The sequence below is a fragment of the Salvia hispanica genome, chromosome 2 (assembly GCF_023119035.1).
Source record: "Salvia hispanica cultivar TCC Black 2014 chromosome 2, UniMelb_Shisp_WGS_1.0, whole genome shotgun sequence".
Classification (NCBI taxonomy): domain Eukaryota; kingdom Viridiplantae; phylum Streptophyta; class Magnoliopsida; order Lamiales; family Lamiaceae; genus Salvia; species Salvia hispanica.
This window is the reverse complement of record NC_062966.1, coordinates 22387800-22412583: the sequence shown is the minus strand read 5'-3', so window position 1 is coordinate 22412583 and position 24784 is coordinate 22387800. Positions and strand designations below refer to the sequence as shown.

Sequence of the window (24784 nt, the reverse complement as noted above, 5' to 3'; positions counted from 1 at the left end):
AGCAGCCATGGCTATCAATGCTCAGGTCCTCAATGAAATGGAGATCCCAGATGCCTACATTGATGCTCTCCCTAAGGTGAAACGAGACATTTCGATTCTTGATTCGTCTACCAAACTTATGTGTGTGTGTGTGTGTGTGTGTTTGATCCTAGAATGGGAGAGTAAGTCTTGGAGATGCGATATACAAGACGATCACAGAGGACTTCTTTGATCCGGACTGCTTGCTGTCGTCTTTGGACTTGTCATCGGAGCATAAGATAGTCGAACTCAAGAACAAGATCGAGGCATCTGTCGTGATATGGAAAAGGAAGATGAATGCCAAAGACAACAAATGGGGTTCGGCCGTGAGCACAGAGAAGAGGGAGATTCTAGAAGATAGAGCAGAAACCGTGTTGCTGATCCTAAAGCATCGTTTCCCCGGTACCCCTCAGTCTGATCTAGATATCACCAAAATCGAATCCAACAAGGTAAGAATACTTCTTCACTATTTTTCCTGATTCTTGCAGTACATGGATTTTCTCAGGATGCGTTTGATTCTTGAAGGATGTGGGGCACGCGGTTCTTGAGAGCTACTCGAGGATCTTGGAGACGTTAGCATACACCGTCTTGTCTAGAATAGATGATGTGATGAGCGCTGACGCTCAAGCAAGGGGCTCTGCGACTGCAGAGAAGACGAAGTCCATAAAGGTTAAGATTAGATTTTGCCACGCGGGCCGAGCTTAGGTGGAAGTTGAGGGCCCTTGACTATCGGAAGAACGTCTCCGGTTGCTTGGGAGCTCACATAGGCAAGGGTGGAACCACCTCCCAATATCAAGAACTTGAGAAGCAGACCTCTCTTGGTGAAAGGGGCAGCAAATGTTTCAAAGAACTTGCTCTGCACAATAAAAATGGGAGATTCTTGAACAAACTTCCTAATCACAAACACCATGAAATTTATAACATGACAATATATGTATCAAAATTTGAGACACAATAGGTGTTGCATTATCAATATATTACACGTAAGTGACCTGAATATTTTATCATGTAATAATTGCGAATAATGATAAGCTTTATGGTTTTTTCCACCCAATTTCTAAAGTTGCGGACAATGTGATCAAATTTCATGATTTTTTCGGGAATTCGACCTATATGAAATTAAACACATACCTGAAGGGAGTTGTATGGTGAAGGTGCATCTGATCCATACAAGTCCCATTGGCCGGTGGTGTTGCCGATATCCTCCAAATCAAAGTAGACACTCTTGTCACCATATTTTGCAACCACACCACCACTCCTACAAACAACTTTTATGAGTGAGTATGTTTCAAGATTTCCAAATTTTGCAAATATAGAATTCACCATTTATGAGTGAAAACTTTTAAGTGATGAGAGATTACATTTTACCTGTAGTTGGTGGGCTTGAAGGTGAGGCGAGATGGTTTGACTTGGAGTTTAGTTCCGGCGAGAGAGCTGCCGGAGAGGCCCTTTACGGCGGTGGGCTGGGCGGCGGCAAGTGCTAATGAAGCCATCTTTTTTTCTTGGTTTAAACGAACGCAACTGAAAAAACTACTTTGATTCTTATTTGGCAATTTGATTGTTTTTATTGTCTTGATTGGATGCCGTTATGCCACGTGGGAATAGATTTGGGATCCACTTATGAGGTGCCACTTGGGTTCGGCTTGGATAACCCAATCCTTTTCAAAATTATTTTCTTTTATTAATCGTTGGGATTTAATGTATATGTATTGTCTGATGTAAATGATAGTAGATTAGTTTAGACTAATATCAATGTACTCCTATCAATTTAATCACTCAGAGTAACGTAGGCTAATTGAAATGAAAAATACTTGGATTCCAAGATCCAATTTGGTTGACTAGTTTGGCTTAGTCAACTAGACTCATCGGGCATTACCGATTTCATTCATTATAACAATGTTCGGTTTGATGAATAAATAATCTCAAATTAATTCAATCTCAAATAATTTTAGAATTGTTTGATATTAACCACGCGTATGCCCAATGCATATATCATCAAATCAAACTCATTGCAAAAATTCTAAGTCTAACTAATTGTTAATCAGATGAAAGAATTGAATAAAATGATAAATTCAAACTTATGTTGGATATAGATTAGACAAGATTAAATTTTAAGATTAGAATCGTGCACTCTAGATTTAATCTTGGTTCATGAGAATTTGTCTTTTTGTATGATAAAATTAATGTCAACTAATTTCAAACTAATTGAATCCAATTGAAATTAATGAAAGAGTCGTAAAATCGCTGGATAGAATAAGCGATTTTATCATATCTCATCTCCTTTCCCACACAAAAACCCCCCCTTCTGTTATCCAACCCCCAAAATCAATCAACAATGCTTCTCACATCCCAATTCAAATCCCTCACCCTCACCAATCCCTTCCTCCATGGCGCCACCGCCCCCTTCAAGCCCGCCGCTGCCTCCATCGCTCCGCCTCCTCCCCCTGCTGTCGTCCCAGTCATCAGGGCGATGAGAACCCTGCAAGGCAGAGTGGTGTGCGCCACCAGCGACAAAACCGTGGCCGTGGAGGTGACGCGCCTGGCCCCGCACCCCAAATACAAGCGGCGCGTGAGGAAGAAGAAGAGGTACCAGGCGCACGACCCTCTGAACCAGTTCAAAGTCGGCGACGTCGTGCAGCTGGAGAAGGGCCGCCCCGTGAGCAAGAACAAGACCTTCTGGGCCGTCCCCGTCCCCGCCCGCCCCTCCTCCTCCAAGCCCGCGGAGGAGAGTCTCGGCATTCCGTTGGAGTCGGAGTTGAACCAAGTTTGAATTTTGTATTAAGGCTTTGTTTTTGTAATTGCTACTTTTTGGGAATTACTGCAATTTTAAGTGATTATATTGTGTTGAATACTTTGATTTTGTGGGAATGTGTGATGGATGGATTGCTCTGATTTTGGTTTTATTTTTTGGGGGCTTGATTGGGGATTCTTGTGATGAAACTGCTCAATAGAAATTACTATTGTTTCAACATACAAATGCTTATGATTGCAATGCAAATTCTTGATTTTAGGAAGTGTGGTTTTTAGGTGATTATTATTGTGTTGAATTTGATTTCGTGGGAGTGTGATGGATTACTTGCTGTGACTTTGCTTTGTTTTTTTGGGGGTCTGATTGGGGATTCTTGTGATGAAAATGCCTATTAGAAATTTTTGTTAATGCTTGCTAATTAGTACTATTACTTGATTCTTGATTGTGGAAAATGTAAACAGAAGCATATAATGATGTTTCTAAAGCTTTCATAATCTTTACAAAGCCGTCATCTATCATCTCACTACCTTGCTGCTATGCAAATAAATTAAAAAGATTGTTAATATACTCACTACTCTGTTTTTGGCTGATGAGTAAATCAAATAATGTGTTCAATTTTCAGTTCTTCACACTGCAAAGTGGTGTTTATGGGCCTCACATATGCATGTACATTGGCTTGATATAGAAAGTCATTTGTATTAATGTGCCATAATACTCTATTGTGATACATTGTGATGGGAAACTTAAATTAATACTCCACTCCCATAAGAATACAGGCAATGAGTACGACTCCCTCTCCTATAAAAATATCGGCAATGAGTATGATACAAGAATTAAGACAAAATTGATAAAAACAAGATAGATGAGGAAAATGATAGTTAAATAGTGTTAGTGGATAGTGGAACCTACATTATTAAATTGATATAACTTTTAAAAAATGAAATGCATATGTTTTTGTGGGACATGGAAATGGAAAGTGCTTATATTTTTATGGGACAGAGAGAGTAATAAATATTAGTAGTAGAAATTAGGAGTCTCCTCTTCTAGCCATAAAAAAAATTCAAAAACTCAAAACATTAGCTAGAACTTTTACGTAAAAAAAAATGATAATTTGAGAATGATATTAAAAATTATACTAATAATTGTCATTTAAATCATAAATTTTACTCCCTCCGTCCCAGATAATTCGATCCAGTATTCCATTTCGGGCCGTCCCACATAATTTGTCCTATTTCACTTTTACCATTTTTGATAGTGAACCCCATATTCCACTAACTCATTCATACTCACATTTTATTATAAAACTAATACTTTAAAAGTAGGACCTACATTCCACCAACTTTTTCAACTCACTTTCCATTAGATTTCTTAGAACACGTGACGAGTCAAAGTGTCCCAAATTATCTGAGACGGAGGGAGTAGTTGATTTATAATCAATTCCAAAACTATAATAGGAGTATATGATTATATTGTCATATTCAGTTAAAAAGATGAAAACTATAATAAGTTTTCATCTTTTTTATCAATTGTCCAGCTATAGTAAAAAGTGATTCATATATGTTGTTTTCAACCAAATGATATGACAATATATACAAACCTAACCAACATGATATATTGTTACATCATACCCGATTTGGACATATAAATAATTAATTTTAACTGAATATCATAACATAAATGCAAAAAAAACGAAAAATTATTATTCATTTTTTCAAAATATGAGATTGATTAGAATAAAATAAAAAGTGATGATTAATATAAAAAGATGGGATTATACCATCGTTATACAACACTCCCTTCTCTCACTCTCCACATGCGCTGTTGCTCAATAACGTGAAAAATCACGTTAACTCTCCCCACATTTCACCCTCTCCCTCTTCTTCTGGATTCACTCACGATCAATTCAGGCTTCAGCCGCTTTAATCCCAAATTTCCTCCGCCAACCGGCCGAACATTGCGAGGTAATCGACCTGATTTTGGCATAGCACTCGGAATACTATTTGTGTCTGCATGCCAATTTGTTGATAAGATGTAATGTATGGATTCAGATACGCGTATTCGTATAGGTTTACGGTTGGATGTATGATCCGTTGCCTTGAGTTGTTGATGCGATTCTATCTGAAGTTTTCGGTTTCGAGATTTATGAAGAGTTAGATATTGATCAGCTGACGAAAAAGTGTTCGAGTAGAATGTTAGGTTTTGAAATGATATTCGTCGAAATCGTACTTCTTTTCTAAGTTTTATGTTGCGTGATTGATTTCTGCTTTTTTTAATTGATTTTGATTGATCTAATGATTTGTTTTATGAAGCAGAGGCCAATTTGATCTCTACAGTGGAATTGAGGTATGCGAGGGCGCCACAGTGAAACAGTGTTGGTGCACAAGCGCACATCGTCAAAGGAACATCTCAATGGCTATGATTATGATAGAGAAGGATTACTAGGTAAGCCAGTTCAAAAATTCCAAATTCTGTTTGTTTTATAGCAATCTGTGATTGGCAATTTGGCATATGTTTCAGGATAGACTAAATTGATGTCGTAATTTTGCTAATAGAATGGTTCCTTATAGATTTATGTAACTGTGATTTTCAGCATTGCTAACTGAGTACGGATAAGACATGTAGTTCAAGAGAAACTACATTTTTATGAGTTTCTTACGATAAATTACTAAGTTTATAAGCCCTGATGTTGATTGAGTAGTCAGCATGTAGTTGGTAATGTGACAAAAGCATGTACAATGTTTTACTCCCCTTTCACATGGAATTTCAGGTCACGCGCAAAGTGGTCATATTAGCAATCCTTCATGGCAGCGTCCTTTGCCACATATTCTCGTGGCAACTATCTCATCATTCTTATTTGGTTATCATCTCGGGTCTGTGTGATCTCTTTGAAGTCTTTCTCCCAGGACCTTTTCATATTTGTTGACATACTGGGCCATTGTTCAGGGTCGTTAATGACACGTTGGAGAGCATCTCTGTGGAACTAGGCTTCAGCGGCAGTACGCTGGCTGAAGGTGCTCCCACATCCTATATTGTAAATGCGATTTTATCAGCTATGCCCGTTAAACCCCCCCTCTGATGAGTCTTTACTGTGATCAGGTTTGGTAGTGAGTACATGTCTAGCTGGTGCACTTCTCGGTTCTTTATTCAGTGGATGGATATCCGATGGGCTTTGTCGTAGGAGAGCATTCCAATTATGTGCTCTTCCAATGATTATTGGTGCTTCCATGAGGTGAACTTTCTTTTTTCCATCTCATCTTGTAATGATGAAGGTATATAAACTTAAGCTACTAAGGCAATGACATCTTTATGTGTTTGAGTTGATGCAGTTCTCCTATAGTAATGCTACATTTTATTTCTAATTTGTAAATGCAATATACTCTCAGTGCCACAACTAATAGTCTGGAAGGTATGCTTCTTGGGAGGTTCTTTGTCGGAACTGGTATGGGTCTTGGTCCTCCTGTTGCCGCACTCTACGTGTCAGAGGTACAGACTAGACGACTCGCCTTTGCATTCGGAAGATACTTAGATACTGCCTGTCATCTTCAGATCCGTTCCTTAACTATGCATGATCTTTTTTATGCAGGTTTCACCAGCTCATGTGAGGGGCACCTACGGGAGTTTCACCCAGATTGCAACATGTCTTGGACTTATGACAGCTCTCCTCATCGGGATTCCTGCTAAAAATGACACTAGCTGGTAACCGGCATGACTTAAGAGTAATAGTTTAGTAAAAATCCCCCTCCCCCCCCATTCCTTGAAATGTTTCCCGCTTAAGGCAGCATGAGTTCGTTACTTCAAGTGGTTATGATGCAGCCAAATGCATTCTGTTTCTTGCAATAACATTCCACCGTGTTGTGTGAGAAATTTTCTAGCATGCCTATCTTTTAGTAATTTAATTTAATGATGGTTCTTGAAGGTGGAGAGTTTGCTTTTGGGTATCTACTATTCCTGCTGCCTTGCTGGCTCTTTTGATGGAGTTCTCTACAGAGTCTCCACACTGGCTTTACAAGGTGTTTAGATTTCATCCTTTAGCTTGTCACTGCTAAAAGTTTCAGCGTGTAATGTAATGCTTCTGCATAAAGTGAGACTAGCCTAATTGGGTGCTTAATGGTGTGGTTCCAGCTAAACTCTTTTAACTTTGTCTGCTAGTTGCGTTTGTGCGGTACAAGTGTCCTTGTCATTTGCCCTGTATTCACTGTCTTTCTTCTGCTTGGTTATATTTTTATTTATTGTCTTAGAGAGGAAGAATTGCTCAAACAGAAGAGGAACTCGAGAGGCTTTTTGGAGCAGCACATGTTAAATCTGCAATGGCAGAATTGTCAAAATCAGATAATAGGGCTGATGAGGTGGCTGCTGTTAAATTTTTAGAGTTACTCCATGGACGCCATTTTAAAGGTAAATTTCTATCAGCACGATGCTCTCTCTCTCTCTCTCTCTCTCATTTGAAGCCTCTCCTCTATTGTAAAGACCGTTGTCTTTTTTATGTTTCATGCAGTGGTGTTCATTGGGTCCGCCCTATTTGCCTTTCAGCAGCTATCGGGCATCAATGCTGTGTTCTTTTTTTCTTCAACTGTTTTTAAGAGTGCTGGAGTGCCTTCTGATAGTGGAAACATATGTATTGGAGTTGTAAACTTATCAGGTGAAGTAGTGGCACCAAATATATTCCTGCTATTCCTATTACCATCGCGTCATGTTTATCACTTTCTCAGGATCTATTGTTGCCATGATTCTGATGGATAGATTAGGAAGGAAGCTGCTTCTTGTTGGGAGTTTCTTGGGCATGGCAAGTAAAACTCTTACCCTCAGATCCTCATTTGAAAAATCTGAACCATCCTTTCCCTCGAAAAAAAGTCAATTTTTTTAGACTATCCAACTATGTAATTTTTGTTGTTGATGTTTACTTTTTTTTTTTTTTTTTTTCAGGTAGTAGCTATGGGTTTACAAGTTATTGCTGCAAGTGATATTATGCCTGCCTCCACAAATTTATATCTATCTGTTGGTGGAATGCTGCTGTGAGTATGATAAAGTGTTTGCACATCATTTTTAACCACACATAAATTTTAGTATTCTTCTATTGGCCAAAAATTCCCTTCCCCAATCTATATCCGAAATCAATCACAAATAGATCCTGTGGTCGTCTGACTATTGTTTTCTGCATTGGTACAGGTTCGTCTTGACATTTTCTTTAGGTGCTGGGCCTGTCCCTGGTCTGCTCCTATCAGAAATACTACCGAGCCGGATTAGGGCTAAGGCGATGGCTGTGTGCATGTCTGTACACTGGGTAAATGGACTTGACACACTAATGTTATCATCCATTCTTCCTTTGTCTAAGATGAGACATTTCTTTCCCATGCATATAAGTATAAATTGATGACTCTAAATAACTATACCATAATTCTCTGCATGTACAGGTGATCAATTTTTTTGTTGGATTATTGTTTCTGAATCTGCTGGAAATGCTGGGGCCACAAATTCTGTACACAATCTTTGGCACCTTTTGCTTGATGGCTGCAGTTTTTGTGAAAAAAAATGTTATAGAAACTAAAGGGAAGTCACTGCAAGAAATTGAAATGGCACTCGTTCCGGTTGATTAGCAGCAGCGACGAAGCCAGCGTTAAGCCAAGCTGCCACCCCAGCGGACACTGGAGTCTGGACCACGGAGGAGCGAGCTGGGTTTGGGCGGGAGAAGAAATGGAGCAAACATGGTGCAAATGGAGTTTCAGCCATTTCAGATTGATGGAGAAGAAAAAGAAACTTCAAGTTAAATTATATTAGTACTAATTCTTTATTTTTTATAAATAGCATTTTTAGTTTCTTATTTTTTAGACTTGAATAATGGTATTATGGTAGTATTAAATCAGCATATCTACTATGTGAATGACTTCTTCTATAATGGAGTACCATGATTGTTTAACTGATGATTAATAATGACTTCTCAATATATCTGTGAAGACTTTACCAACTAAGTTGGATTTCGTTGTCGCGGTGGATCAAGTTGAAAATGTAAAATTTTCCAAATTTGGGAAAGAGCGAGTTTCCAAAAGCTACGATTAAAGTTAAATTTAGCAATGCTCGAGCTTCTCACGCGACCTTCTACTAGATGGTGGCGAAAATGGCTTCCCCTCGATGACTCGATGTTGGATCCCGTTGCAAACCAGATGATAGAGAAAGAAGCAATCCCTTTGGAGGTACCTTTACTTATCATATACACCATATGTAGTTAAAAAGGTTAAAACTATTCTTCTTCTTCTTCATACTAATTCATTGCATAATTTGCATTGAAGCAAGTGTTTCGTCTTTTTTTTATTTCTAATAACAGTTGTCTACGCTTCAAAGTCAATGTTTGAATTCGGAAAGAGCAGTTGAGTTTCCATGAGAAAAACAAATGATTTTAGAATATTGTGCAAAATCAAAGCATGATTTGCTGTTTTCATTTCACATGGATAAGCAAGCAAGCTCATATCCCATTGACTTTCACCTTATGTATATCACTAAGTATTTTTAAAAATGATATTAATGTGAAAAGTAAGCTTTCTGCAAAGAAAATAGACAGAATAAAAAACAAATATGTGATTGGATTATTAGCCGCAGACGATGACTCAAACCATGTCATCTAAATCAAGGGACCCTTTGCCCTTGCAAGTTGTAACATATTCAAATTTATCACAAACCAAATTCCCTAGTTGACTATAATATTTTTGCCATCTTTATATATGATCAAGTTAATGCCATTGCACAAATCAAGAAAGAGTAGTACTAGCACATCATGGGAAGAATCGAGACGGCTGGGGAAGTCCAGAGCCCGGTGAAGGGCGTCGCCGTGGGCTCATACCCTCAGAATCATCATCCAGCGCAGCCTCAGCCCGTTGGAAGGCCGTGGAGCACTGGACTATTTGACTGCCATCTAGACCAAACCCAAGGTAATATATTGCAAAAAAAAAAAATTGAATCATTTTCATCATTTGATTCTTGTGTGGTGTTAACATAGCTTGATATGTTTGGCAGCTGTGATGACGGCGTTATTACCATGTGTGACGTTCGGACAGATAGCCGAGGTTTTGGATGAAGGGGAAATGAGTAAGCCCTTTATGTATAGTACTAAGTTTGGAAAGATTTATAGTGAAAAAATGCAAGAAAATGAGTTGATTTGGTGATGATGAATGGATGCAGCTTGTCCATTGGGGAGTTTCATATACATGTTGATGATGCCTGCTGTTTGCTCCCAATGGATCATGGGATCTAAGTACAGATCCAAGTTGAGGAACAAATATGGGCTAGTCGAGGCGCCTTACAGCGACGTCGTTTCACACATTTTCTGCCCTTGTTGTGCCCTCTGCCAAGAGTCGAGGGAACTCAAGAGTAGAGGCCTCGACCCAACTCTTGGTAATAACTTCATTAATTGTACATTTATTTACTCTTTCTGTCCCACTCAAAGTGATACAGTATGTTTATGAAAAACGTCAGGGAGTTGTTTTTTTTCATTTTATTGCAATTCACATGATCTAATATAGGTGATGTGGGAAAATTGATGTTATTAATATACACGTGGTATGTAATGATAAATATTGGAATAATGGTAACAAAATGGAATGCAGGATGGAATGGAATCGTTGCGCAACAACACCAGTACGGGAATGAGCCTCCTCCGGCGCAAGCTATGTCGAAATAGTTGGTAAAATAAATGTTTTTTAAATATTGTGGGAATCTGCATTCGTTATCTTTGGAGTAAATTTTTGTTCTTGTGCAAGCATTTGTTTCTTATTCTAGTAAGCTTGTATTTTTTCCCTATTTTCTTGCGTGTCTTACCTATTGTCATATGTACTACTATACCAAACATTTTCTCTCTCGATTCTAATATTCATTCCCATAGGCCATAACTTGTGGGGTCATGTACTCTAGCTTTGGTTGTTTTCAATTTAATTTGTATTTGTATAATTTGTTGGGCACTTGCAATATGCAAACCAATTGATTGCAAAATGGCCCAAGACTTCGGGCTTTTCAACTTCGGTTCACTTAACCCATATTTATCTCTTCCTGTATGTGATTTTGAGAATTGGATAAGTTAGCAACATTTTGTGTTTCTTTTTCTATTCTCTTTTGGTGACAAGATTAATTCAAAAAAATCGTAAAAATTAAAAGCCCCACTCACACCAACCCCATGGTCTTGGATCCCGTGCTGCGGAAGAATCACAGCAAGGGATGTTGTTCCTTACATCCCAATTTTTAAAATTTAAAATATACTCACTCCGTCCCAGGTAATTCGACCCAGTATTCCATTTTGGGTCGTTCCATATAATTTGTCACAATTCACTTTTACCATTTTTGGTAGTGGACCCCACATTCCACCATTTTTTTTAACTCACTTTCCATTAGATTTCTTAAAACCCGTGCCGGTTCAAAGTGTCCCAAATTATCTGGGACGGAGGGAGTAACACTTAAATAAAAAAATAAAAATTTTAAAAAATTGGAATGTGAGGAACAGCATCCCCTGCTGTGATTCTTCTACAACAGGTAGGGGTGGCAAAACGGGTTACTCGCGGGTACCGTATCCGATTTTAGCCAAATTTGTTGTCCCAATACTCGCCCCGCGACATACTGGGATTACCAGATACCTGTGTCGGGTATCATGTACCCGACATAGCGGGTACCCGTACCCGATCCGAAATCCTACTAAAAAATTTGAAAAGCATAATAATCGTCAATGTTCTCTAATTTACTTTATTAATATCGATGGTAAACGTTGAATAGATTGAGAATAAAAGTGAGGGGACACTCTATAGGTAGTTTCGGCGAGTTTTCAATTGTATGTTTGTTGGAATTATAAAAATGTTTTAAAAGAGTTCTTAGATTATATAAAGTACTCCCACTGTTCCGCCTTAATAGATGCATTTCATTTTTATCATTCAATTTAGAAATATAATAATATAAATACTCTTCTCTAAGTTATTATCTCTCTTACTTTATTTTTTTTCGGTTCTAACTATTTATTTTTAATCTTTCAAAATGAGTGCGTATATGCTATTATTATATAACTATTTACTTTTTTTTCTCCACTTTAACTATTTGAAACACCTTTATAAATATAGAACGGAGGGAGCATTAAAAGGTGAATAACAGGTATTATCGGAACTAACGGGTATAACCGGGACGGAGGGAGTAGTAGTAAAATTTTATTGCAACAACCCTCTCAAAAAATGAGCGCAAAAAGAATGCCTATGGCGTTTATCCAACTAAGTAATACTGTCGCTATTCACTAATAATAGTTTCATTTTAGCATTTTCATTCATCCATCAATAAATAATTCTTTTATTTATTTACTATTTTTGATAGATCAGATCTCATATTTTACTAACTTTATTTAACTTATATTTCACTATAAAACCAATCTATAAAAGTAGGACTCATCTTCCATTAACCTTTGTCAACCACTTTCTACGATTTTTGACACGCATGTCCGACCAAACTTGGTCTTGTACTGATGGACAGAGAGAGTAGTTAAATGTTATAATTGAGTTCAAGTTTATTACCCCCGTCCCACAAAAGTATATACATTTAAAATGACATGAAAATTAATATAAAATTGGTAAAGACAGATGAAAAGAACCGTAGTGAAAATAATATTAATGGATGGTGAGATCCAAATTAATATAAGTATTTAATGAATGTAATGGTGAACAATAATCATATAACTTGTAAATAAATTATCATGCATGAGTAATGAATTAGAGATACTTTTCATAAATAAAAATGCTTATATTTATTAGAGATATTTTTCATAAACAAAAATGCTTATATTTTTATGGGACCGAACGATTATCTATATATATCCATAAAAATGATATGTATACAAGACAGCCGACACCATAAAAGAGTGAAAAATAATAGTACTATGTCATATGTGTATGGCGTATATAGAATTAGATAATCAGGTATTCACATATAAGATATTATCTTTTTCAAGATTTATTTTGTCGTATTTCGGGTCACATTTTTTCATTTTTCATTTTTATTTAATATTTTATGGTGCAATTTATATTTTAATTCGATGTTAACACATTGAGCTTATAAATATTCTTTTGAAAGGGAATATCGTGGTTATATACTCCTACTATTTTGAAAGATTCTCAATATTCATCATCACTAATTAGATCAAATTCCCCAAACATGACATTTTTCATTTTACACGCAAAATAATTATCGAAGCTTAAGGCCTTTATTTCCGAAACTATGATTATTAAATTTCATATCAATTCACCAATTCAATTTAAAATTAAATTCCCAAAATTGAAAGTTCTTCCGCCTTTCCGAAGCCTCCACAGATTGCCACTTCAAAACCCCATTGCAAAACGCAAGCTTCCGGAATCAAGAAGCAAAGATTCCAGATTGAAGACGCCCACGTAGCGCCGCCAAGAAATGGAGTGGGATACAATGTTCTAATTAAATACGCAAATAACCTTTTTCTTAATTTCAGACCACCTAATTGGATGGGAGTATTTAAGACATCCAACCACTTGGTCCGGTTGAGCCTCACCACCTCTTGCCCTTGCTCTTCTTCCTATTCAATTCTCCGTTTCTTGGATTCTTTGACTTCTGTGTCTATTAAAGTTCCAAACTTTTCCACCTCTCAGACTCGCTTGCTTTCTTCTGGTAATCCTTCTTTGCCTTTATCTCGCCCTTTTCTTGATGGTTTAAGTGATATTTGATCAGTGCTAGTTGTGCCTTGGGAAGAAAAATTGGGAATTGAGATGGTTCTTGATTGTTTCAGCTCTTTCTGTTTTGTGGGATTTTGTTTTTCTGGGTGAGGGAGCTGAGATAGGTGCTGATGTTGTAGCTTTTGGTTAATGCAAGTGAGAATTTTGAGTTGATTTGCATGTCTTTTGTTTGTGGGGCTTTGTAATCTTTGATGTGTAAGAACTTGTAAACGGCTTGAAGAGATGTAGAGTTGGCTAAAATCATTGTGTCATGATTAGTTGGCTAGCTTGAGCTTGAATTGATTTGTAGAATCATGAACCTTTACTCTTTACTCTATAAATTAGAATTGTATGTATGTGGGAGTATATCTATGGAAATAAAAACAAAATCTTTACTTGATACTTAGCTGAACATTCTAGTCTAGTTTCAAGCTGAGATTGGGCTGGCTAGTGAACTCTTGTTGTTTGTGTGTCTTCTCGATTGAGCATGATCATAGCTATATGAAACTGGGTAAAGTGTGTCTTTGAAATCCTTAATTCTCGTCATTTGCGTCGCATAATCAAGGGACAAGGGTGGTTTTGTATAAAGATAAGTCACTTCATGATGCTGTCTACATTCTTGAAAAATTGATATTTTTTAATTATAAGTTTGTTGAATTGTTTGGTGAAGTAGCTGAAATTTTTGAACTCAAGTTTTTTGTCTCATTTTTTGGCTATCAATTTGCAGTTACACATAAGAGTATAGTCATGGAGCTGGTCAAGAAAGTTTCCCATAGAGGATCTACATCTCCGGATAGTATTGCAATAAGATCGGATCAAAAAAGCCATACTTATCGTCAGCTTTTTGAAGCTGCTAAGAACATATCTAACACTTTATCCACTGCTGATTTAAAAACTGTAAGTTCGAATTTATTTTCTGCCTCACACACTCGGTCTGCAGGCTATGGATTTTGCTAAGTAATTAGGGATTTATAAGAGGAAAAGTAACTTTCTCTATGTTTTACGAAGAAATGGTGAAAAATCTACTTGTAATATAAGTAACATTCTGAATACAGCATTTCAAATGTGTTTGGGAAGTTATTATCAGATTCCGATAATTTGATTTTCTTTTCGTATTGATGTGGGAGTTTGTGAAATGACTATGATACGATGTATAAATGCTTATACTGCAGGCCAATGGCCCTGGGAAAAACAACCATCTTGATGGAGCTCGTATTGGAATTGTTGCTAAACCTTCTCCCGAGTTTGTTGCTGGAGTGCTCGGAACATGGTTCAGTGGAGGTGTTGCAGTTCCCCTTGCACTCAGCTACCCGGAAGCAGAGCTTCTGCATGTGATGAATGATGCGGTTCGTCTATCTTCATCCTGTACTGTCACATGTTGCTAGCTCCGCCCATTTTCTAGATAGGTGTTCTTAAATTATATATTTCTGGCGCTGAAGTACAACTCTCGACCCTTGTTTACTTTTGCATAGTTTTAGCTCGGGAGCTAATAGTATTGTGGCCCAACGTCCTTTAATCACATTTGTCGCCGGAGTATATGAAAATTACATGATAGGTAGTGTACATACAATCAGTAATATTCTGGATCTCGTGTTGATATAGGATATTACCATGATCCTGACTACCGAAGATCATCAAGAACTAATGAAAGCTGTTGCTGCCAAGACTTCTTCTCAATTCTCCCTCCTCCCCCCTGTTCCATCGACTGGAGATGATCACAATAATTCACAGGAAACTGAAGTTTCTCATGCGATTAGTGGTGTGTTTGCCTTCGTGGTCATTTGTATTTATTCTGCCTGCTAGTTGCTGAGCCCTGCAATTTACTCGATGCTTTATTGTAGGAGATGATCCTGCACTGATCATCTATACGAGTGGCACGACAGGGAAGCCTAAAGGTGCTGTGCACACACACGAAGGTATATTATCACAGGTATTTCTTGCACGCCAGTTTCCCTCTTAAGATATCAATTTGGCATGCTATTGTTGATCCATGAATGGACATGGTTATCGTCATGATTATACTGTCACGTTAATTCTATTATTCTTTCTCAAAATTGATATACATTTTGTATCTCGTTTTACAATTACAGCGCATAAACTTCCAGATAGCAATCTCTGATGCTAATATCACCGTGATATCAGGTCCAAATGCTGTCTGATGCGTGGGGATACACATCTGACGATAAGTTCTTGCACTGCCTTCCACTACATCATATCCTTAAATGCGTCTTTTAATAGTACTTCTTTTGTACTCCCTCCGTCCCATAAAAGTAGGGACACTTTCCTTTTCCGTCCGTCTCATAAAAATATCTCATTCCAATTTATGGGAAGTTCCGCAACTCATTACCCATATACATCAATTTATTTACAACTTATACCATTAGGGTTCCATTTGTTGGCTAGTTCTTGTGAAGCGATCTGGTTTTCAAGTGTTGTTTGTTGGTCTTAACTTCTTTTATACATGTGCACGGCATGTTTAACGCGCTGCTTGCTCCGTTGTACGCTGGTTCAATGGTAAAGCCCTTGAAATTCTATCGTTATAAACTTTGCGACCTCTTTTTGATGATACCATCATATAATGAGATTTCTGATTGTTTTATGTTATGCTCTTCTGTAAAAGGTTGAATTCATGCCGAAATTCAGTGTAAGGGGAATCTGGCAGAGATGGCGAGAATCTTACCCGGAAGACCAAACGAAAGCTGACGATGCTATAACTGTGTTCACCGGAGTAAGTTAAGCATTTTACCGCATCAAGTTGAAAAATTGCGCTCTGATAATGTTATATTAGCTGACTTTCACTTCTGTAGGTTCCAACCATGTACACACGTTTAATACAAGGGTATGAATCGATGGAACCTGAACTACAAACTGCTTCGGCTACGGCTGCAAGAAAGTTGCGTCTTATGGTAGGTCAATTATCTCTTTTCACGTGAAACCATGAAAAAAGAAATATTGGTAAAACCTCGGCTGCTAGATATTGTTGTTAGACCTTTCCTTTTTATTTTATCCCGTCGTTGCAAGTTGTTGAACAAAAGTCTCTTGATTGACAGATGTGTGGCTCTTCGGCTCTCCCTCTTCCGGTAATGCAACAGTGGGAATCTATCACTGGCCACCGCCTTCTGGAACGGTACGGCATGACAGAGGTTAGTGCAATCTTCACAAACACTTCTTGACGTTGACTATAATTGACGATCCTAATGAACGGCTCCTGGTTTACTTTGATGTCTCAAATTATATAGTTTGTCATGGCACTATCGAATCCCCTAAATGGCAAGCGGAAGGGGGGTACCGTCGGCAATCCACTTCCTGGTGTGCAGGTTAGTAGTTTGAACTATGAAAAAACGGATATCTCGTTGATGCTTTGCTTATATCTTTGAAATAAAAGAACATACTCCTTTTGATAGGCCAAGCTCATTGCTGAAGACGGTAGTACTGATGTTGAATCTGGCGATCTCTACATAAAAAGTCCTTCGTTATTCAAGGAATATTGGAAGCTACCCGAGGTATTATGAACTACTCTCAAGTTTTAAACACTATTTAACAAGGATCAAAAGAGGGCCCGGCTTCTCATCTGAGTTTGTTATGAGATGTTGCCAGGTGACTAAGGAGTCGTTTATTGACGGTGGTTTCTTCAAAACTGGAGATGCCGCCAGAGTGGATGAAGACGGATACTATATCATCTTGGGACGTAAGCACATTTAACGTCTCAAAGATTTCAAGCCTTAAGGGTTTCTACTATGATAGTATGACTTATATAACCGAGCTGTCTTGTAATTCAGGTACTAATGCTGATATTTTGAAGGTTGGTGGCTATAAATTATCTGCTCTAGAAATCGAGGCAGTTCTTTTAGAGGTTTGTTTCTCGTCTTTTTACTTGAATGGACGTGTTGAAGTGATTTCTCTTGACACTTAAAACCACCTCTACTCTTGCAGCATCCAACTATTTCAGAGTGTTGTGTGTTGGGATTGCCAGACCAAGCCTATGGCGAAGCTGTAACCGCTATAGTGATACCCGATGCAGAGATTAAAAGGAAACGAGACGAGGAGTTGAAGCCTGCGCTATCTTTGGAAGAACTGTCCGCTTGGGCTAAAGAGAAACTTGCACTGTATAAGGTATCATACGATAGATAGAGCACTCGTTTCTATTGATTAACGTCTTAACCTAAAAGGGATTGTTTTGTGCTTATCACTACTGGTGCTTTTTACAGATACCGACTCGTCTATTGCTGTGGGAATCGCTGCCTCGCAATGCTATGGGAAAGGTGATCTATTCTTCACTTTGTTTTTCTTCTTTCGAACCCCCAATGTTAGTCGTTAATCCTGAAATTTCGCTAAATATCAGGTGAACAAGAAGGAGCTCAAGAAGAAGCTATCTGATGAGTGATAAAGAGAAGAAAATCAAGGTGAAAATTTGAATTATATTATGGTTTGATCAAAATGTTTTTTGCATTGGATGCTTTTTTTGAATGATCTGAGTTGAAATCCCAATTGTTTATTTTAGGGTGATTTGTTTTATATGTAAGTGGTATGTAACTCATTGAATAAAATATAAATAGGGATGTTAATCGGGCTATCCTCGAAAGCTTCGTGTTGGCATTGCAGTTACAACACCGGAGTATATTTTTTTATTGGAATTTTGATATTTTAAATTTTTGCTATACAATTTGTTTACTCTAAATGCTTGGATGTTGTTTTAATTACCTATGAAATGATGTATTTTTATTACTGAAATTTGAATCATTAAATTAGTAACTTTATTATGTTGAACAGTGAAATGGGCCTAATGGGCTTCACATAAACTATTTTGGGCTGTCATTGGTTATTACATCGGCCTCTTCGAATATCTAACATTATTTGTGATTAATAGATTAGTTGGGCAACAATGGTGTAAGATATTGAGGATTTTAAACGATCAAGTTTTGACTTTGATATTCCCCTTTTGCCAAATTGACTTATTTTTGAAGTCAAAATTGCTTGCTCAATTTGATGGATCGGTTGATGTTTTAAAAAATTACAAATGTGGGGATTTTTGTAAAATCCAATGAATGGGGTGTGATTCTTGATCAATAGAAGAAATTAGACAAAGTAAAAATTATTAAGCTTTATCCAAATCCATCAACCATTGCTGTCACACTATTCCTTCACCAAAATAACAAAATTGAAAATACTATAAAATGACGAAAGATTAAAGCCCTTTTGAAAAGTGAAATCAGACAGCCCATCTTGTATGTTATTTTAGTACTTGATGAATTGATGATTGTGTTGACCTTTGTCTTAGCCACACATCCCCCACCCCATAAAACTAAACAGTAGTTAAACTAGTATAATTGAGCATACTGTATGAATATACACTCCTTAAAATAAAATAAAAACGTAACCTTTTTTGCAAGTGGAAAACAAGTGGAATGTCAAAAGAGAATTACAAAGTATTTTTCAGTAGAATGTGGAGTGATGAATTTATGACATCATGGTTACAAAAGATAAAGCTTTTATAACTTTTATTGAAAGCTGGTTTTGTAAATTCGATTGGCCTTATTGTTGTTTTTGTTCGTCATTCATCGTCAAAAGTCATCGCATTGCTAGCTTCTACCTTTTGACATTGGTGACAATCATCTTCATGTCCGACTCCACGAGTTTCGTTTTCTTAGTTCTCTGAATCTCTCTTAATAGGTCGTGATGTTACAATAATTTCTGAAGTTTTCATTATCTTTTATTGTCGGTGGAGAGATTGGTAGAGCCAATTAAAGAGGACAAATTAGATAGTAGTATGAGTTAGGAACAAAGGTACTCCATCTACCTACCTACTAATTTTCACTATACATTTAGTTGTTTGTCTGTCGCTCTATGGTTGGTGGATTTTGCAGCTCTATTTTTTTTTTTACTATTCAGTCATATGTCACATTATTACTTGGGAGATTAAGTGGTGGATTCACACCATATCTTTCGAGAGATATCACTGGTTGGATGTAAATTATGTGTAGCATTAATTTCACAATATTTTTTAAAAAAAATATATAAAAAAGTAGCAATATTATTTGGCGTCTTATAAAAAAGTATTTAACAAATTCCAAGAGAAAATTAGATCCTTCTAGGGATACAGGGTAGGCATCTCTTCATCCCGATCCCCTTAAATTTAAATTCTCTAGTGGTTATAACATTACATGCGTTTACTTACAAATTAACTATTATAAAGATTATTACTCCAAAAAATTTCAAAATTAACTAAACCCAAATGGGATTTGAAATGAGTTACGAGGCTTAAATAAAAAAATCTAGTACTTCATTCTAAACTGCAATATCTAAGCAGAGTGTTAATAAACAACATTTATTTGTCAATTTTATTGTTTATCGCGCAGACAAATGCTAGGAAAATTTCCTATATATGTTATGACTTATGATGGTGGTGGGGAAAAGGTGCTTAATTACATCTACATATTTTTATTTTAACAAATATCAAAATGTGTTTTTAATGTTAGTTGGTTGACTTTGAAAGTTAGGCATATGCATTTATTTTAAGAACACTATATATAGAGAAAATAAACAGAAACGTGTGATCCATGCTCTTTTTCTGCGAAATGAGTGCTTTGTTTCCTCTGGAATTAAACTGTTACACAAGTTGTAAATTGATTTATTGCACTTATTTTTGTCACTACTTAGTTATAATCAATGACCGGAAAACTTCATCAAATTGGACGAGATGTCGTCGACCTCACGTTGCAGAAGCTCCATCCTAATTCACCTTCGTTCTTCTTTTATCATCCATTTCCAGTGACAATTGCCGCATCGCATCTGTTTCTGACGATTCCGACAATATTTTTCACAATTTCTAATCCCACAAATTTTGTTTTCTGAATCCGTCTTCGATTAATTAGAAATATTGAACTAAATATTAACCTTATAAGGGTTTCTTCTATGCATAATAGATATATATAGTTGAGTTATATTACTCCCACCATCCATAAAAAATAGTCTCATTTGTGGGCGGCACGGGTTTTATTGTGAATTTGTAAAGTAAGAGGGATGGAGAAAAAGTAGGTAAAGTAAGAGTGATAGGAAGAAAAAATGAGTGAAGTATGAGATAGAGTAGAAAATTTGGATAAAGTATGAAGAGAAACTTTCCATATTTAGAAATGGAACTACTCCTTTTAGATATCCAAAAATGATAAAATGACACTATTTTTCATAGATAGAGAAAGTTCAATAGCAGATCACACAAAATGCTGACATGCAACAATCATTATCTTAAGATTTGATGACATGTACTCAAAGTAATCAGATGATTAAAGTCTGATTAACTAGTATCTTAATCTAACTAAGTTAGAGTAATAGAGTAATATGTAAATCTAATACATTATATTTAACAATAAAACGTAACTAGGCTTATGATTGATGAACTAGCCAGTCCACAACATATGATCGATAAGATAGCAAAATAAATTCTTGAAAGCAGATTATTCAGGTTAATTACAAAGAGGACCTCAACAACATATTTAATCAATATTTGTTAATTCCTCTATTTTTTTATGAGTTACATGCATATATATATTATAAACATAGAGCTAGCTCCACTGCTGTAGCATCAAAAGTAGTCCCCTTAGTTTGGGAGAATGACTGATTTTGATGTTACGGCGGTAGAGTTTGTCGAAAAATCAAAAGCCACCACCAAACGCCGTCGGAGACCAATAATCAGCACCATTCTCATTTCCCACATGTTGAGTGCATGAAATCGGAACTAAGCAAAGTCCTCTACTCCTCAAATCTGATCGACCTTGTAAATTCTGAACATTTTTTTTTTCCATCAGAATAAATATTTAGTAGAATATCCGTGACTAATTTCACCAAGTTGAGAAATAAACTAGTGGTTTATACAATTCATAATTGCAAGAGTTTATAATCAGTCACACCGTCATATATATTTATTGTGTTTATTGATGTTGATTAGCAGAAATTATTACCACATTATTCCACTGTTACTACTACTTAATTTAACGAGACTTATACTATGACATAAATATAATGTGTGCATGTCAAACTAGTTTATTTGTGCACTCTTTCATTAATTTTTGAAGTTTTCGCAATCAATTTAGTGTGAACCAAAGAATTAAAAAAAAATTATAGTGAAAGAAATATGAAATGCACATATTGTAACTTCTAATTGTCTTACTTTCTTGGTACCAGAATTAACAAATTAAGAACTTCAAAAAATAACTAAAGCAAGTAAATTAATTACTACCTTGTGATTGCTTAATAAATTCACATTACCAATTAAAAGCCTCTTTTAATGAAGTGATAGATCCAATAAAGCTTGCATAAATACCTGATAATGCTCTTCGGGAAACAAACAATTCCTTTCTTGAACCTGCAGCCAAGATTAAGACAAAGTAAATTAAATTAAATTAAATATTTTCCTTAATCAAAATGGATTTTTTATTATTTTAAAATTCACATTCCTCAATAGTACATGTGAAGTGTGTGCAAAATCTTGGTCGTGCATTGGAAAATGTGTAAGAAAACATTTATATATTGGGTACTTATTTACAGGATGTTGGTGATGTCCTGCATTGCCCATGTATGGAGAGCTCAGTGCCTGCACATGAAAATTTCATAATTCTGGATTTATTTTCTGATTTTCTTTTAAATTACTAATAATATCCCCTTTATAAATCACTTTTTGAAAAAAATAAAATAAAATCCACACTTCACAATATTTGAACTAATTTTTTAAATTGCAAAACAGACCAAATGTGCCCTAAATTGTGGTGTTGGAAGAGAGAAAGTTGAAGGCAAGATTACCTCAATTTGACTCTGAAGGAATCTAATGTATCCAATGGCTTCAGACAAGACAGAAGCAGTGTCAGTCTGCAAAAGAGAAACATAACACAACACTTCAAACTCTTTTTTAATCTCTATAAAGTAAAAACTAAAGAAGCCTTTCTCTATTTTTACATTATGTTAATTATCAGATTAATCATGATATAAAATGGTTTTACTTTTGTGGGATTTGTGTTATAAAAAGTTGTGTTTATAAATGTACTATAGTTATATCTCAAAGGATTTTTCCTAAATCAATTAAATGAAAACACAAATTAATTTACCTTCCCAAATGGAGAAACAAGTTGGTGAAGAGCTGTTATTCTATCCCCTAGCTTCTCCTTTCTCACCTGCATCAATGCCAATTTAATTACATAAATTAAATATAAAATTGATAATTTCAAGCCCATATATTTATGTCTAAGAATCTCTGCAAATTTTTTTTAAAAAAAATTGCAGACAGAAAGAAGGCAGCCAGTTTTATGAAAAAGAGAAAAAGAGAGATTCCTCACCTTCAAAGCTGGTTGTGCTGACTGTTGAACCCTAGCCTTCTTAGATACCCCACCTTTACTCTTCTTACAATAAAAATCACACAAAATTAATTTGTTATAATCATACTTATAATAAATTAATCAGCTCATATCAATAGAAAAATTCAAATAAATTTCCTTATTTGAAGGGAAAAGGGCTAATTTTTATGATGACTAATCCAGTTTGGCATGACAAGAACACATCAAATCACCTTTTATTTGTTGCTAATTTCCTAAAGAGCAATAATGAGGCTTTAAACATCAATTATTATCCTAAGAAATGATTCTCAATTTTTTCACTTTCTTTCCCATCTTGCTCCCTTTACTCTTTTCTTTTATTTTAAATATTTCTAAAAAAAGGTTGTCTCTTTCTCACCTCAGATGAATGCTCCTTATTGTGCTGCTGATTCTTACACTCCGCCGCGCCGGAGAAGTTCATGACAGTGGTGAGAAATTGATCTTGTTCATGGCCATAAATATGTGGCTTCACATCACCAATATCAATATTATTTCTTGGGAAAGATTGGTTCAAATTCAAGACTTGATTATCTTCTTCTTCTTCTAATTCCCACTTCTCAACCTTCTTTCTCTCCTCTTCACCACTCCTACACCATCAACGAATGTATATAACTATGCATATTTACATTATTCCACAAAATTAGGGCATTTTAATAAATAGGTCAAAAAAAATTGTAACTTACATAAGCAGTTGGCTCCAAGACCTAACCGGAAAATCGAGGCTAGGATGGTAAAGATCGGAAGGCGGAGGATTCGTGGAGTTCGAGACGCCATAGATGAGCTGTGGATGCATGCTCCACCAATTAGGGTTTCCAGCCATCATTTGTTACTCCAAAATTGAAATCAAGATTTTCTACCTCTCTCTCTGAATTATGTAATTATATAACAAAGTTCAAAACTTTGTCATATTTCCTTATTTGCACACCAATACAAGGGTTTGCTGAAGCTCTCAAAACTGTGTTTGGTTTCCTACAAATGGAAGTAGAAGAAAACCAGTGTGAGTATTTTATACTTGTGGGGTTAATTAATTAATTAAGCCCACTCTTGTGTTTCTTTTCTTCATTGAAATTAATGGCCATTCTATGATTTTAGTATTCTTGCTTTAGCTTTATTTTAATAATGTATGTATGACAAAGGAAGGTGATGGTGAGTGTTTTGAGGCCAGAAAACAAATTGCTTGTGGGGATTTTAAATTCCTTGAATTGGGGTTGGGGATGGTGAGTTTGATTGTCCATTTTCATTTCTATTTTTAACAATATTAGCAATATATAGGAGTACATTGTATTTAATTTGTAGGAAATGAAATTAAGTAACTACTAATATTTATAGGGAATGGATGTAACAACTTGTTCCAGCTAGGCTTATTAGGTTTGATTTTATAAGAAGGAATGAATTGCCAATTTTTTTCTCTATATTGATAAGCAGATTGGCTAATACTTAGTATATCTACCAAACACAGCTTAGTATAAATGTGTAAATGACAAAATATTCTATAATTATTAATTATTTTCTGCATCTTTTATTGTAGTATAAAGATTAATATTAGTATTTGATTTATTAGAAAGTATTTGTGAGTAAATCAAAGTCCAACAAAAACCAAAGCCCAGACACGAAAAATGTTGCAACAAAATCAGTACTAACAGCCAAGCAAAGCAAGAAGCGGATGTAAATATTAAGAGTGTTGAGAAAAACAAATCATAGTAGTAATTATTTTGAATTTCGTAATGGATTAAGATTAGTATTAATTAAATTGAAGTGAGAAAAACAAATCATAGTAGTAATTATTTTGAATTTCGTAATGGATTAAGATTAGTATTAATAAAATTGAAGAAAAGCTTGGCTGTATATATTTTCTATGTTGGTGGAAGTCATTTTCTTGTTGACCTTATGCATATTAAAATAAGTACAAAAAAGTTGTTGGTAATTCTATTGTGTTGATTTTTATATGTAAGGCATACCATTTTGTG

General features: G+C 35.9%; 6 protein-coding genes across 10 annotated transcripts; 4 read left to right on the top strand and 2 right to left on the bottom strand.

The window, feature by feature from the left end:
• Positions 1–679: 679 nt before the first annotated feature.
• On the bottom strand, positions 680–1542 carry LOC125208169 (photosystem I reaction center subunit VI, chloroplastic). The gene is made up of 3 exons (XM_048107746.1): positions 1387–1542; positions 1150–1276; positions 680–874 (listed from the first exon to the last, which is right to left on the bottom strand). Exons 1-3 carry the CDS (start codon positions 1509–1511, stop codon positions 695–697), a joined length of 432 nt encoding a protein of 143 aa, XP_047963703.1. The 5' UTR covers positions 1512–1542; the 3' UTR covers positions 680–694.
• Positions 1543–2317: 775 nt separating this feature from the next.
• Positions 2318–2867, top strand: LOC125204509 (30S ribosomal protein S17, chloroplastic). The gene has a single exon (XM_048103184.1). It carries the CDS (start codon positions 2354–2356, stop codon positions 2786–2788), a length of 435 nt encoding a protein of 144 aa, XP_047959141.1. The 5' UTR covers positions 2318–2353; the 3' UTR covers positions 2789–2867.
• A 1723-nt stretch (positions 2868–4590) lies between these two features.
• LOC125208090 (probable plastidic glucose transporter 2) lies at positions 4591–8664 on the top strand. Its single transcript, XM_048107647.1, has 14 exons — positions 4591–4728; positions 5080–5209; positions 5535–5637; positions 5711–5778; positions 5864–5996; positions 6151–6250; positions 6351–6463; positions 6684–6777; positions 7006–7162; positions 7263–7406; positions 7477–7550; positions 7691–7779; positions 7934–8048; positions 8179–8664. Exons 2-14 carry the CDS (start codon positions 5113–5115, stop codon positions 8359–8361), a joined length of 1470 nt encoding a protein of 489 aa, XP_047963604.1. The 5' UTR covers positions 4591–4728; positions 5080–5112; the 3' UTR covers positions 8362–8664.
• An 836-nt stretch (positions 8665–9500) lies between these two features.
• LOC125208058 (protein PLANT CADMIUM RESISTANCE 8) lies at positions 9501–10665 on the top strand. Its single transcript, XM_048107607.1, has 4 exons — positions 9501–9687; positions 9773–9844; positions 9938–10150; positions 10363–10665. Exons 1-4 carry the CDS (start codon positions 9534–9536, stop codon positions 10434–10436), a joined length of 513 nt encoding a protein of 170 aa, XP_047963564.1. The 5' UTR covers positions 9501–9533; the 3' UTR covers positions 10437–10665.
• Positions 10666–13064: 2399 nt separating this feature from the next.
• LOC125207452 (probable CoA ligase CCL8) lies at positions 13065–18116 on the top strand. 2 transcript variants are annotated; one of them, XM_048106804.1, is made up of 18 exons: positions 13065–13414; positions 14186–14355; positions 14631–14804; positions 15061–15217; positions 15300–15388; positions 15601–15670; positions 15920–15972; positions 16079–16186; positions 16266–16364; positions 16509–16601; positions 16698–16775; positions 16863–16961; positions 17056–17146; positions 17238–17311; positions 17392–17571; positions 17667–17720; positions 17801–17861; positions 18015–18116. In XM_048106804.1, exons 1-17 carry the CDS (start codon positions 13252–13254, stop codon positions 17840–17842), a joined length of 1794 nt encoding a protein of 597 aa, XP_047962761.1. In that variant the 5' UTR covers positions 13065–13251; the 3' UTR covers positions 17843–17861; positions 18015–18116. The 2 variants fall into 2 exon arrangements, with proteins under 2 accessions (XP_047962761.1, XP_047962760.1); XM_048106803.1 differs by having other exon boundaries at positions 13066–13414; positions 17801–18116.
• Positions 18117–20853: 2737 nt separating this feature from the next.
• Positions 20854–23889, bottom strand: LOC125204661 (transcription factor bHLH68-like). Of its 4 annotated transcripts, none has more exons than XM_048103370.1 (8): positions 23501–23889; positions 23176–23404; positions 22782–22844; positions 22554–22619; positions 22252–22317; positions 21990–22045; positions 21776–21817; positions 20854–21236 (listed from the first exon to the last, which is right to left on the bottom strand). In XM_048103370.1, exons 1-8 carry the CDS (start codon positions 23638–23640, stop codon positions 21212–21214), a joined length of 687 nt encoding a protein of 228 aa, XP_047959327.1. In that variant the 5' UTR covers positions 23641–23889; the 3' UTR covers positions 20854–21211. The 4 variants fall into 4 exon arrangements, with proteins under 4 accessions (XP_047959327.1, XP_047959324.1, XP_047959325.1 ...); XM_048103367.1 differs by having other exon boundaries at positions 21998–22045; positions 23501–23882; XM_048103368.1 differs by having other exon boundaries at positions 21998–22045; positions 22782–22841; positions 23501–23878.
• Positions 23890–24784: the final 895 nt, after the last annotated feature.

Excerpts from the sequence above, each read along its gene's own strand:
- LOC125207452 (XM_048106804.1), top strand. The coding sequence starts at position 13,252 with ATGGGAGTATTTAAGACATCCAACCACTTGGTCCGGTTGAGCCTCACC. Across the intron at positions 15,389-15,600 it reads ACGAAGGTATATTATCACAG|GTCCAAATGCTGTCTGATGC; the intron begins GTATTTCTTGCA and ends CCGTGATATCAG. Across the intron at positions 17,147-17,237 it reads ATACTATATCATCTTGGGAC|GTACTAATGCTGATATTTTG; the intron begins GTAAGCACATTT and ends CTTGTAATTCAG.
- LOC125208169 (XM_048107746.1), bottom strand. The coding sequence starts at position 1,511 with ATGGCTTCATTAGCACTTGCCGCCGCCCAGCCCACCGCCGTAAAGGGC. Across the intron at positions 1,277-1,386 it reads TTCAAGCCCACCAACTACAG|GAGTGGTGGTGTGGTTGCAA; the intron begins GTAAAATGTAAT and ends AGTTGTTTGTAG. Across the intron at positions 875-1,149 it reads CACCATACAACTCCCTTCAG|AGCAAGTTCTTTGAAACATT; the intron begins GTATGTGTTTAA and ends TTTATTGTGCAG.
- LOC125204509 (XM_048103184.1), top strand. The coding sequence starts at position 2,354 with ATGCTTCTCACATCCCAATTCAAATCCCTCACCCTCACCAATCCCTTC.
- LOC125208090 (XM_048107647.1), top strand. The coding sequence starts at position 5,113 with ATGCGAGGGCGCCACAGTGAAACAGTGTTGGTGCACAAGCGCACATCG. Across the intron at positions 5,210-5,534 it reads TGATAGAGAAGGATTACTAG|GTCACGCGCAAAGTGGTCAT; the intron begins GTAAGCCAGTTC and ends ATGGAATTTCAG. Across the intron at positions 7,407-7,476 it reads TGGAGTTGTAAACTTATCAG|GATCTATTGTTGCCATGATT; the intron begins GTGAAGTAGTGG and ends TCACTTTCTCAG.
- LOC125204661 (XM_048103367.1), bottom strand. The coding sequence starts at position 23,640 with ATGATGGCTGGAAACCCTAATTGGTGGAGCATGCATCCACAGCTCATC. Across the intron at positions 23,405-23,500 it reads TCTTGGAGCCAACTGCTTAT|GAGTGGTGAAGAGGAGAGAA; the intron begins GTAAGTTACAAT and ends TTGATGGTGTAG. Across the intron at positions 22,318-22,553 it reads TTGTTTCTCCATTTGGGAAG|ACTGACACTGCTTCTGTCTT; the intron begins GTAAATTAATTT and ends TCTCTTTTGCAG.
- LOC125208058 (XM_048107607.1), top strand. The coding sequence starts at position 9,534 with ATGGGAAGAATCGAGACGGCTGGGGAAGTCCAGAGCCCGGTGAAGGGC. Across the intron at positions 9,845-9,937 it reads TTTGGATGAAGGGGAAATGA|CTTGTCCATTGGGGAGTTTC; the intron begins GTAAGCCCTTTA and ends GAATGGATGCAG. Across the intron at positions 10,151-10,362 it reads AGGCCTCGACCCAACTCTTG|GATGGAATGGAATCGTTGCG; the intron begins GTAATAACTTCA and ends AATGGAATGCAG.